Source organism: Budorcas taxicolor, chromosome 1 (assembly GCF_023091745.1).
Source record: "Budorcas taxicolor isolate Tak-1 chromosome 1, Takin1.1, whole genome shotgun sequence".
Taxonomy (NCBI): domain Eukaryota; kingdom Metazoa; phylum Chordata; class Mammalia; order Artiodactyla; family Bovidae; genus Budorcas; species Budorcas taxicolor.
This window is the reverse complement of record NC_068910.1, coordinates 166,498,096-166,511,639: the sequence shown is the minus strand read 5'-3', so window position 1 is coordinate 166,511,639 and position 13,544 is coordinate 166,498,096. Positions and strand designations below refer to the sequence as shown.

Below are 13,544 nucleotides of genomic sequence, written 5' to 3'. Positions count from 1 at the left end.
TAACATTTATAAAATGCAGCAACCCATCAGCAATTCTTCAAATCAAATCTTAATAATTTTAATGCAATATTAAAAGAAAAGAATAGATAGGAGAAAACATGTCATGCCACTGGAAAAGCTAGAACCTCAAGACAGGAAAACTATGAGAAATTACAGAATACTGATGAAAAACATCTTTAAATCCAGACATGAGTTTACTTCTCAATTCTGCCAATAAATGCTCATGAGTCTGAGGAAACCCCTATCTTGTTTTAGCTTCAATTTTCTGCCTCTGTAAAATAAGATTAACAGATAAATAATATGTGAAATTTAAAACACATACAATGCTTGGGACACAGGGCTTCGAATATTAGGTATGATATAAATATTAACTTCTTCAATGAAGACAAAGTTGACACTGTGCTTGATTTGGAGGCTTCCCGAATCAAATCCACTGCTAACAATATTTGAGGTACAAATTAGGAAATAATATGGCAATGCACAAAAAGAAAAAAAAGAGAGGATAGTGTTTTATGTATATATATATATATATATATATATATATATATATGTATATATATAATAGTGTATTGAAGTGTATACACACACATATATATACAAACATAACAATATATAGGTATAGACAGAGAGATAGATAGATAGATATACATATGAGCTTTCTAGGTGTGCTTCTGATTAAGAAACTGGCTGCCAATTCAGGAGACATAAGAGATGTGCGTTTGACCCCTGGGTAGGGAAGATCCCCTGGAGGAGGAAAAAGAAACCCACTCCAGTATTCTTGACTGGAGAATCCCATGGAGAGAGAAGCCTGGAGGGTTACAGTCGATAGGGTCTCAAAGAGTTGGACATGACTGAAGCGACTTAGTAGTCATACACACACATACATGCATATATACAATATATGTATGGGCTTTCCTGATGGCTCAGTAAACAATCCACCTGCAATGCAGGAGACTTGGAGTTGAAACCCTCAGTTGGGAAGGAGGAGGGCATGGCAACCAATTCCAGTATTCTGGCCTGGAGAATCCCCATAGACAGAGTAGCCTGATGGGCTATGGTCCATTTGGTAGCAAGGAGTTGGACACAACATAGCGACTAAGCATGCACAACATATACATATGTATACATAATGCAACAGTTCAGTTAAGTTCAGCTGCTCAGTCGTGTCCGACTCTTTGGGACACCATGAATCACAGCATGCCAGGCCTCCCTGTCCATCACCAACTCCCGGAGTTCACTCAAACTCATGTCCATCAACTCGGTGATGCCATCTAGCCATCTCATACTCTGTCGTCCCCTTCTCTTCCTGCCACCAATCCCTTCCAGCATCAGAGTCTTTTCCAATGAGTCAACTCTTTGCATGAGGTGGCTAAACTATTGGAGTTTCAGCTTTAGCATCCGTCTTTCCAATGAACACCCAGGACGGATCTCCTTTAGGAAGGACTGGTTGGATCTCCTTGCAGTCCAAGGGACTCTCAAGAGTTTTCTCCAACACCACAGTTTAAAAGTAACAATTCTTTGGCGCTCAGCTTTCTTCAAAGTCCAACTCTCACATCTATACATGACCATTGGAAAAACCATAGCCTTGACTAGACAGAACTTGGTTGGCAAAGTAATATCTCTGCTTTTCAATATGCTATCTAGGTTGGTCATAACTTTCCTTCCAAGGAGGAAGCATCTTTTAATTTCATGGCTGCAGTCACCATCTGCAGTGATTTTGGAGCCCAAAAATATAAAGTCTGACACTGTTTCCACTGTTTCCCCATCTATTTCCCATGAAGTGATGGGACCGGATGCCATGATCTTAGTCTTCTGAATGTGGGCTTTAAGCCAACCTTTTTACTCTCCACTTTCACTTTCATCAAGAGGCTTTTTAGTTCCTCTTCACTTTCTGCCATAAGGGTGGCATCATCTGCATATCTGAGGTTATTGATATTTCTCCCAGCAATCTTGATTTCAGCTTATGCTTCTTCCAGCCCAGCATTTCTCATGATGTACTCTGCATATAAGTTAAACAAGCATGGTGACAATATACAGCCTTGACGTACTCCTTTTCCTATTTGGAACCAGTCTGTTGTTCCATGTCCACTTCTAACTGTTGCTTCCTGTCCTGCATACAGATTACTCAAGAGGCAGGTCAGGTGGTCTGGTATTCACATTTCTTTCAGAATTTTCCACAGTATTGTGGTCCACACAGTCAAAGGCTTTGGCATAGTCAATAAAGCAGAAATAGAAGTTTTTCTGGAACTCTCTTTTTTGATGATCCAGAGGATGTTGGAAATTAGATTTCTGATTCCTCTGCCTTTTCTAAAACCAGCTTGAACATCTGGAAGTTCACAGTTCATGTACTCCTGAAGCCTGGCTTGAAGAATTTTGAGCATTACTTTACTAGCATGTGAGATGGATGCAACTATGCGGTAGTTTGAGCATTCTTTGGCAATTGCCTTTCTTTGGGATTGGAATGAAAACTAACCTTTTCCAATCCTGTGGCCACTGCTGAGTTTTCCAAATTTGCTGGCATACTGAGTGCAGCACTTTCCCAGCATCATCTTTCAGGATTTGAAACAGCTCAACTGGAATTCCATCACCTCCACTAGCTTTGTTTGTAGTGGTGCTTTCTAAGGCCCACTTGACTTCACATTCCAGGATGTCTGGCTCTAGGTAAGTGATCACACCATCGTGATTATCTGGGTCATGAAGATCTTTTTTGTACAGTTCTTCTGTGTATTCTTGCCACCTCTTCTTAATATCTTCTGCTTCTGTTAGGTCCATACCATTTCTGTCCTTTATCGAGCCCATCTTTGCATGTAATGTTCCCTTGATATCTCTAATTTTCTTAAAGAGATCTCTAGTCTTTCCCATTCTGTTCTTTTCCTCTATTTCTTTGCATTGATGGCTGAGAAAGACTTTCCTATCTCTCCTTGCTAGTCTTTGAAACTCTGCATTCAGATGCTTATATCTTTCCTTTTCTCCTTTGCTTTTCACTTCTCTTCTTTTCACAGCTATTTGTAAGGCCTCCCCAGACAGCCATTTTGCTTTTTTCCATTTCTTTTCCATGGGGATGGTATTGATCCCTGTATCTTGTACAATGTCACAAACCTCCGTCCACGGTTCATCAGGCACTCTGCCTATCAGATCCAGTCCCTTGAATCTATTTCTCACTTCCACTGTATAATCATAAGGAATTTGATTTAGGTCATGCCTGAATGGTCTAGTGGTTTCCCCACTTTCTTCAACTTAAGTCTGAATCGACAATAAGGAGTTTATGACCTGAGCCACAGTCAGCTCCTGGTCTTGTTTTTGCTGACTGTATAGAGCTTCTCCATCTTTGGTGTCAAAGAATATAATCAATCTGATTTTGATGTCGACCATCTGGTGATGTCCATGTGTAGTCTTCTCTTGTGTTGTTGGAAGAGGGTGTTTGCTATGACCAGTACATTCTCTTGGCAAAACTCTATTAGCCTTTGGCCTGCTTCATTCTGTATTCCAAGGTCAAATTTGCCTGTTACCCCAGGTGTTTCTTTACTTCCAACTTTTGCATTCCAGTCCCCTATAATGAAAAGAATATCTGTTTTGGGTGTTATTTCTGAAAGGTCTTGTAGGTCTCATAGAACCATTCAGCTTCAGCTTCTTCAGCATTACTGGTTGGGGCATAGGCTTGGATTACCGTGATATTGAATGGTTTGCCTTGGAGATGAACAGAGATCATTCTGTCGTTTTTGAGATCACATCCAAGTACTGCATTTTGGACTCTTTTGTTGACCATGATGGCTACTCCATTTCTTCTAAGGGATTCCTACCTACAGTAGTAAATATAATGGTCATCTGAGTTAATTAACCTATTCCAGTCCATTTTACTTTGCTTATTCCTAGAATGTTGACGTTCACTCTTGCCATCTCCTGTTTGACCACTTCCAATTTGCCTTCATTCATGGACCTGACATTGTTTCTATCACCATTCACATCCACAGCTGGGTATTGTTTTGGCTTTGGCTCCATGCCTTCATTCTCTCTGGAGTTATTTCTCCACTGATCGCCAGTATTATATTGGGCACCTACCGACCCTTTCCCCTTTCATTATCCTAAAGGAGATCAGCCCTGGGTGAACTTTGGAATATATGATGCTAAAGCTGAAATTCCAGTACTTTGGCCACCTTACATGAAGAGTTGAGTCACCAGAAAAGTCTCTGATGTTGGGAGGGATTGGGAGCAGGAGGAAAAGGGGGCAACAGAGGAAGAGATGGCTGGATGGAATCACCGACTCAATGGACGTGAGTTTGAGTGAACTCTGGGAGTTGGTGATGGACAGGGAGGCCTGGCGTGCTGTGACTCATGGGGTCACAAAGAGTCGGACACAACTGAGCAACTGAACTGAACTGAACTGATACATATATATTTAATAGTGTATTGGTGTGTACACTGTATACATTTACTGTAGTGAATGAAGCAAAAGTAGATGTTTTTCTAGAATTCTCTTGCTTTTTCCTTGAGCCAGTGGATGTTGGCAATTTGATCTCTGATTCCTCTGTCTTTTCTAAATCCAGTCTGTACTTCTGGTAATTCTCTGTTCATGTGCTTTTAAAGTGCAGCATGGAGGATTGTAGTTTGAACGTTCTTTGCCATTACCCTTTTTCTGGATTGGAATGATAACTGACCTTTTCCAGTCCTGTGGCCACTGCTGACTTTTCCAAATTTTCTGGCATATTGAGTGCAGGACTTTCACAGCATTATCTTTTAAGATTTGAAATAGATCAGCTGGAATTTCATCGCCTCCACTAGCTTTTACCTAGTGATGCTTCCTAAAGCCCATTTGACTTCTCACTCCAGGATGTTTGGCTCCAGATGGATGAACACACCATTGATCTTATCTAGGTCATTAAGAACATTTTTGTATTTTTCTTCTGTGTATTCTTGCCACCTTTTCTTAATGTCTTCTGCTCTGTTACCTCCATACCGTTTCCGTCCTTTATTGTGCCCATCTTTGCATGAAATGCTTTTCTTCTTTGCCTTTAACTTCTTTCAGCTATTTGTAAGACCTCCTCAGACAACCATTTTGCCTTTTTGAATTTTTTTTTATTGGGGATGGTTTTGATCACTGCCTCCTGTACAATGTTCTGACAAAATATGGTGCACTGGAAAAGGGAATGGCAAACCATTTCAACATCTTGCCTTGAGAACCCAATGAATGTATTTTCATTGTTACAATATTTCAAATTTTTGTTTGGTTATTGTTTATGACAGTGACAAAATTTATCACAATTTCATCTGTACAGTTTATTATCCTTCATAGCTCTAATTTAGAAATAATAAGTCATACAAAGATTAGTCCAATCTCAGAAGAATTAGAAAGATGTACCTCCAAGTGTCTTTGTAAATCTTTGTGGTTGTTTAATTGCTGAATAATGTCCGACTCTTTTGTGACTCCATGGGCTATAGCCTGCCTGGCTCCTCTATCCATGGGATTTCCCAGGCAAGAATATTAGGGTGGGTTACCATTTCCTTCTGCAGGGAAACTTCCCAACCCAAGAATCAAACCCTTCTTCCCTGCACTGGCAGGGGTATTCTTTACTGCTGAGTCACCAAGCCCTCATAAATCTCTACATTAGCATAAAGCTAGAAATAAATATGAACTGGAATTGTAAAAACCATATAATAAAATGATTTTGTACTAAACTCATAAAATTTTCAATAAGTCTGCATTGTTTATACTGATGAGTTCTTCTAGTCACAAGAATATTTACTTTATAGAACATTTACTAAATAAAAAAACAATTAACCAATACATATTTTATGGAAATTCCTACCTGGAAAACTCTGGGCTAGAGGGCTTAGGAGCCAGACAAAAGCACTCCAAAATTATATTCTATATCTTAATTTAGAATTTATGCAAACATTACTAATAATTAAGATTATAGAAATGGTAGGAAAGTAAATGCCAATAAAAATCACTTCTATGTTTTAAATTATTTTATCTAACATACTTAAGCAACATTATGATTAAATATTTCATTTTACATATGAGGAAGCTGAGATATTAATCTATGGTTTAAATGAACAAACTGCAGGGCTAGAATTGAACCCAGTTCTGCTACTTCTTTACCCTCTCTAGTACATTTGTCAAAGGAGTAAAGAATGAGGATAAGAAAGGGACCACTAGAAGGGAAGAGTGTTAACAAAAATTTGAAAAAGAATGTTGATACAAGATATGTTGAGGACAAAGAGCACTCATGAAAGGAGAAGTGGGGAAAACTGAAGAAATGAATTCAATCAATAACTTAAGGAGTCTTAAATAAGAAGTTAAAAAAATTACTATTTTTATTGTATGCAGTAGGTAAATTAGAGAAATGGAATCAAAAAAATATTAGGAAGGCAGAGATAAGTGATATCCAAGAAAAAATTGAATAGAGAAGGAGTAGTATGAATTCACCTTATGGTTGATATCTCAATATAAATTGAAATGACCTAAAATGGGATACTGCAAGCAAAAGGAAAATAAAACTAGAAATGTAATGAATAAAAAAATCACAAAACCATGAGCCTGAATGATTATATGTTAAAAATGACAGAATATGACACTAAAATATTTTAAGAGATTGTATTTACCTGGTTGGAAGCATCATAACTGAAATTGTAGTGAGCTCTCAGTGGTTGATTGTCTTCTATCACTGAAACTTCTGTAACGTTGTCTATCAACCCAAGGACTTTTATAGTCTCAAATGCTAAAGCAGTTCCTTCTGGGTACGATGAATGCATACATGTGATATCTAGCTTGTTCTGAAAAAATATATATATCAAGTAGATGGTCACTGGATACAAATCAGAAATAACAATACAAGTGTATTTATAACAAGCGGATTAAATCTTATCGTTCTAAATATATATAAATTATAGTCTATTTAGTAAATAAAGACAATTAACCAACACACATTTTTATGAAAATTGCTAAGTGAAAAACTCTGAACCAAAGAGCATAAGAATTAGATAAAATTCTAAGAAAATATTTTGAATCTCACATGATTTAGAATTCATTTACACTGATATCATTAATAATTTAGTATTTAATTATATGTATAATAAGAAAATAACCAATCATCTATCCTTACATTCTCAACGGCTCTTCATGTTCAAGTACTCTATATAAATATACTTATTAGTGACTCTTTAAAATTTTTTTGTACATATTCCATAAAATTATTTTCAGAGATAAAATATGCATGATGCAAATCGTGCATATCCCTTCTCATTCTAGCCCTAATGTTGGTGAAGAATAACTTAGCTTTAACAAAAAAGAATATATGAAGAAATCTAACTTCTACTAGAAGCACTGCTACTAATTATTCAAAATTTAACCTTGTGCAAAGCATTTTCATTTTCACCCCAAATCCATGACAGTCACTGCTATGATTGGTATATTAAAACATTGTCAAATATGCTGAGATTATTTTCCTAAGATCTGCTTAAACAAGACATAGTGCTTCAAGAAGTCTTATGATTTTGTGTATAAACTTCATCATCAGAAACTCATCTATTATATTGGAATACACTATTATATTGAAACATAAAAATTTAAGGTAATTCATATACAATTTAATAATTTAAATTAAACAATTTATTCCATGTCTTTCCATTGATCTTTGGAGAGAAATGCATCTTTCCTAGAAAAGGCACAATCTAGACATTAACAAGCTATTATATTTAACTATGTGTCCAAGGAGAATGCTTACATTAGAAACTGAAAATGTATATAAAATGTAGTTTCCCTTTTGGATGGTATCTGTAATGATGGAAAAATAAGTTATCAGATCAAAATAATGTCATATTTTTATTTTATTATTACAGTTAGACAACACAGGAAATTAAAAAAAAATACATAGTATTTATTAAGCAAATTAAATAAATTATTTTCATTAAACTTCTTAATTATCTTTAAATAAAATAACTTTGGTAGTTTATTTTCCCAGGAAGTAAAGTTAATAAATGCATCTTTGCCCAGTTTGATTTTTCAGACCGCTAAAATAGTTCTAGAAATTCAGAGAATGCAAATTTGTAGTAAAATATATATAACTATTGTTTTGAATGATATTTTATCTCTCTCTAATAAACTGTGTAACAAGAAGTTTATCTTGGGAAGACGTGGGACACCACAATATTGTTTTGCATCTTTCAATTTGTTTTTTTCATTATCTGAAGGACTGAATGTGGAGACATAGTAAAGATTCATGTATACTTTAATGAGAAAAATGGAAGAAAATAATTATTTTCTGCATCATATATGAAACATAGCATTTTTATCAACATGTTTCTTTAACAGGAAACTATAGATTATAACTAAAATATTTGGGAGAAAATAGAGTGGAAAATACAAGGAGAATCCTAGGATTTATATAGACTACTTTGAGTAACATTAATTTACTTAAAATTTTAATTCTAGGGAATAAAATTAAATTCAGAATCTGAATTGAAGGTTATTTTGCTGTTTATATATCTGACTGATTATTCAGAAAATTCTGATTTTAACTTTTCAACACATTTAAGTATATAGCCATCATATTAGATGACTGATTAAAGCATAACTCCATATTTTTAACCATCCTATATGAAGTAAATTATCAATATGGTTTTTAATTAATTTATTTTTTATTGAAGGATAATTGCTTTAAGAATTTTGCTGTTTTCTGTCAAACCTCAACATGAATGAGCCATAAGTAAATTTTTGCAAGTAGGAAAAAAGTAATGAACTTGGAAACAAATAATTTGAGAAATAAGAATAAACTTAAAATCAAGTCTCAGATGCTACCAATAGAGGTATTGTCTCAACAAAATTCTTTACCTGATGATTATGAACAGTTTATTAATGTTTTTGCTGAAGTCCACTCTTACTGAATTTCTATGTAATAAGTGTTTGGAATCTATACTCAGGTCAGAGCTCACCTTAGTATGCTTAAACTCTAACACACTGAGTAAGAAAGAAAAGTCTGGTGTGCTGAAGTAGAATGAAAAATGGAGAGCAGTAAGGAACAATTTGTGTGAGAGTGCATGTGTGCATGTGTGTGTGTGTAAAATCTACAGGACATGGTGAGTGCTCTGGATTTTGGTAAAGACTGTGGCTCCTGAATGTAATGGTGAATTGTTAGAGGGTTGTGAGCAAAGAGGTGAGCAGAAAGAGATAATTTGAATCATTTTCTAAAGGGCTTACTCTATCTGCCAATTGGTAAAGAGAATGTAAAAAGAGGCAGCTGACAAGAGCAATCAACTTATAGATGATTAGGGAGCTATCTCAGTAATTAGAATGAAAAGTAGTGATGATAACAATGGTGGAGTTGATAAGATTCCTAGATCAAGATGGAACCAAAAGAGATTCCTAGATAAGAGTGAACTGTAAAGTTGTTGGTATCCTGTAGAGGTGAAGTTACCATCAACTGACAAGTGGAAGACAATGCATTTAGTGGAGCAGATATACTGTGGTAATTTACATATTCACAGGCAGGTAAGACTTCAAAAAGAACACAATTTTTTCAAAGATTCCATATTTTTCAAATTATAAGAGAACACACCAATACATAGACTATTTCTTGGAGTTAAGTTAGAGATATTGGATGCTTCACATACTATAATGGGCTTCCCAGGTGGCTCAGTGGTAAAGAATCTTCCTGCTAATGCAGGAGACACAAGAGATGCAGGTTCAATCCCTGGGTTGGGAAAATCCCTGGAGGAGGAAATGGCAACTCAGTATTCTTGCCTCGAAAATCCAATGGACAGAGGAGCCTCATGGGCTAGAGTCCATGGGGTTGCAAAAGAGTCGGACATGACTGAGCACCCAGGCAGGCCATATACTATAAAACATCGGTGAAGTAGTGAGCTATTTAGTTTAGTCGCTCAGTCGTGTCCGACTCTTTGCAACCCCATGGACTGTAGCCTACCAGGCTCCTCTGTCCATGGGATTTTCCAGGTAAGAATAATAGAGTGGGTCGCTATTTCCTTCTCCAGAGGATCTTCCCGACACAGGGATCAAACCCAGGTCTCCCACGTTGTAGGCAGACGCTTTACCGTCTGAGCTACCAGGGTACACACATATATAAAAACTTATATCTGTTAAAAAATGAGATTAAAACACCTTAAATTTATGAGAGTGGTTGTAATTTACTAAGTAAATCCAAACAGATCAATTTTCTATAGCATAATTTAATATTAGAAAAAATGATTCTATTTTTATTCACTTGGTGTACTGAATTCTCAACTTTTGGGCTAATTAATTAGAAGACATTTAATAATTCAAATAAATGATGACATTTATATGGTAAAATCCTTATCTCAAATAATTTGACATTAACTAAATATTTTTATTGAAGTATAGTTAATTTACAACACTTCAGGTAAAGTGATTCAGTTAAACATATACACATATATGTATATATATATATGTATATTTCTTTTTTGGATTCTTTTCCATTACAGTTCATTAAAAGATACTGAATATAGTTTGTTGTGCTATATACTAGGTCCTTGTTGTTTATATATTTTATATATAGTATTGTGTATTTGTTAATCTCAAATTACCCATTTATCCCTCCTTCCTACATTGAATAAACTTTAATGTTGGTTTTCTTTTACAGTAATAAATTTTTAGTTTTAACCACTATAATCACCTAAGATAGTTGAAAATAAGATGCAATTTACACATCTGTGAACTTATTAACTATTTTAATTTTTATTCAATAATCTAATAAATAAAGGTATCTACACTTGTCAAAGATTTTTACAATAAACCAAGAGAGAAAACTAAATGTTGTAATTAAATATACATAATTTAAATAGCAATGCTAAATTACATAAAGTTACTTAAACTCTTAAGATAGATAATAAAACAGAAATTAAAAACTAAAACTTGTAACATTTTTAAATGAATGTAATTTCATAATAAAAGCAAAACTTCCCATCATCAAAATAAACATTTTAAAGCATATCACTTTGAAATTTACCTTTAGTTTCTCCATCATCCCAGAAAAAGTCTCCTTTTGCTGTGTTATTATCATTTAATGCAACTATAAGTCCTAGAGGGTTCTTTCGGCTGTTAAGTAAGTTTGGGTGTGTTTGTGATTAAAAATAAATTTATAATAGTGAAATATCCTATAAATAAATCAATTTCAACATAAGGATTTGTAGGATTTCTGCACAAAAACATTGATATTAATAAAATTCATGTCTATATTTATTAATAATTTTTCAATGAGAAAAATAATTTATATACTTGGAAAATAAATGAAAGAAAGAAATACAATAAATATAGTATGGAACTTCTTGAGGGCTAAGACACCACCATCAAAATTGAAACAGTAAAATAATATTTCAATTCAAACAATAAAATTAAATATATCTTATAAAATACCATATTCAACATGTACTTGCTACAAACATATTAACCCTGCATTGCAATGCATCAAGGTTATAAAATGATTAAAAAAAACTATAAAATAAACTTTTAAATGCCAAGTAGAATCTCTAATAATCATACAAATGAAGCTAATTATACCATGTGAAATGAAATGTGGTTAATATTTTTTTAGTTGTATATTACTATTGGTTTCTAAACTTAAAATGAGGCTGTATAGTCCAAATAACTGCTCTATACAGAATATATTCTTTCCAGCATGCACCCATCAGAGCGTATGTTTCTCTTATTTGATACATCTCTAGAGTATACCTAATGATTTTAAGAACATAATCATGAAACATTGACAATATGAAAATAATTCTAGGAAAAAAATCTAATTACATGACTAACTAGTTTAATTCATTCACTCATAAATTTGTTCCTTCAACAAATATCTAGGGAAAGAACTTATCCCATAGTAGGGGTTCCCTGATAGCTCAGTTGGTAAAGAATCTGCTTGCAATGCAGGAGACCCCGGTTTGATTCCTGGCTCGGGAAGATCCCCCAAGGCTACTCACTCCAGTATTCTGGCCTAGAAAATTCCACGGACTGTATAGTCCATGGGGTCACAAAGAGTCGGACACGACTGAGAAACTTTCACTTTCTTCACTTTCATTCCATAATAGGGTGACACTATTGGTATGTGAGCGCCGAAGAATTGATGCTTTTGAACTGTGGTGTTAGAGAAAACTCTTGAGAGTCCCTTGGACTGCAAGGAGATTTAACCAGTCCATTCTGAAGGAGATCAGCCCTGGGATTTCTTTGGAAGGAATGATGCTAAAGCTGAAACTCCAGTACTTTGGCCACCTCATGTGAAGAGTTGACTCATTGGAAAAGACTCTGATGCTGGGAGGGATTGGGGGCAGGAGGAGAAGGGGACGACAGAGGATGAGATGGCTGGATGGCATCACGGACTTGATGGACGTGAGTCTGAGTGAACTCCGGGAGTTGGTGATGGACAGGGAGGCCTGGCGTGCTGCGATTCATGGGGTCGCAAAGAGTCGGACATGACTGAGCGACTGAACTGAACGGATTGGTATGTGAACTAAAATGGTGAAAAGTCGGGTCCCTGCCTTCATGGAGTATACAGCTGAGGAGAACAGACATGCTACATACAAGAACAAGTAAAAATATAATTCCATATATTCTTAATGCTATGAAGAAAATACAGCAGGGTAAGGAACATAGAGTGACTATCTATTGAGGTGTTGTAGAACATGGGCAAATGTGTAGATGCAATATGACACATTCTGTCCATATACCCAGAATGAATTTTCAAGATGAAGTACCAGAATTTTCAAGTTTCTCCTTTTTTCGAAATAGTTCTAAAATGTATTCTTACTGAACAACTTAATTTCTATATCATTCTTTACCTATACAGAAATATCTACCTCATTTATTGACTTTAAACATTTTACCTGGAAAACAATCATTTTGACATTTATGTACTGACAATCCAAACAGGTAACAACTGACACTTTAATCAATTATATAACATTTAATACTTCATTATTTAGTAATAATCAGCGATTAATTTTAATTATATATATTCTTTACAGAAATAAGTCAGTACAGTTTTGATACAGGAGATAAAGTTCTAATCTAATTATGCTCATTTTTTTAATTAAGAAGTTTGTTGTAATATATTAATACATAATTTCTTTTTATAACTATGATAGCTATATGTAAGAATCTTTTGCATTAAATATCAATCATTGATTTTTAATAAATATGTGAAACATTGAATATTATATTATAGTTCAGATTTCAATTAATGCCTGTTAATTTTACCTTGCTGTTGTAGTTACAGCAGGTTCTTGAAAGGGGATAATGTAACCACCTCTAAGATGTAATCCTATTTTGTCTCCTGGAAGCTGCATATCAATACGTTGTTTTCTCCATGGCCTTTTTACACCCTAATATTTGGAAAATAAAAAGATTTTTTCATTATTGCAATGACTTTAACCCCATTTCACAAGAATTACACATAGAATTTACACAGAGAAATAATTCTTATTATGATCCATTCATGTCATTTTAGTGAATAGTAGCATGTTGTTTTCTAACTTTTAAAGAAACTTCTTCAGTTTACTGAAGAAATTTAGCTAAAATA

At 34.6% G+C, this 13,544-nt stretch overlaps 1 protein-coding gene across 1 annotated transcript in view; it reads right to left on the bottom strand.

Annotated features, from left to right (window-relative positions):
- The window catches only part of SI (sucrase-isomaltase), a 109,994-nt gene that overhangs the window by 56,478 nt on the left and 39,972 nt on the right, over positions 1–13,544 (bottom strand). The window contains exons 20-23 of the mRNA XM_052636244.1: positions 13,223–13,347; positions 10,980–11,068; positions 7,725–7,774; positions 6,604–6,774 (exon numbers count right to left, since the gene is read on the bottom strand). Of these exons, the coding sequence (XP_052492204.1) occupies positions 6,604–6,774; positions 7,725–7,774; positions 10,980–11,068; positions 13,223–13,347 (435 nt within the window). The remainder of the gene's footprint in view (positions 1–6,603; positions 6,775–7,724; positions 7,775–10,979; positions 11,069–13,222; positions 13,348–13,544) is intronic.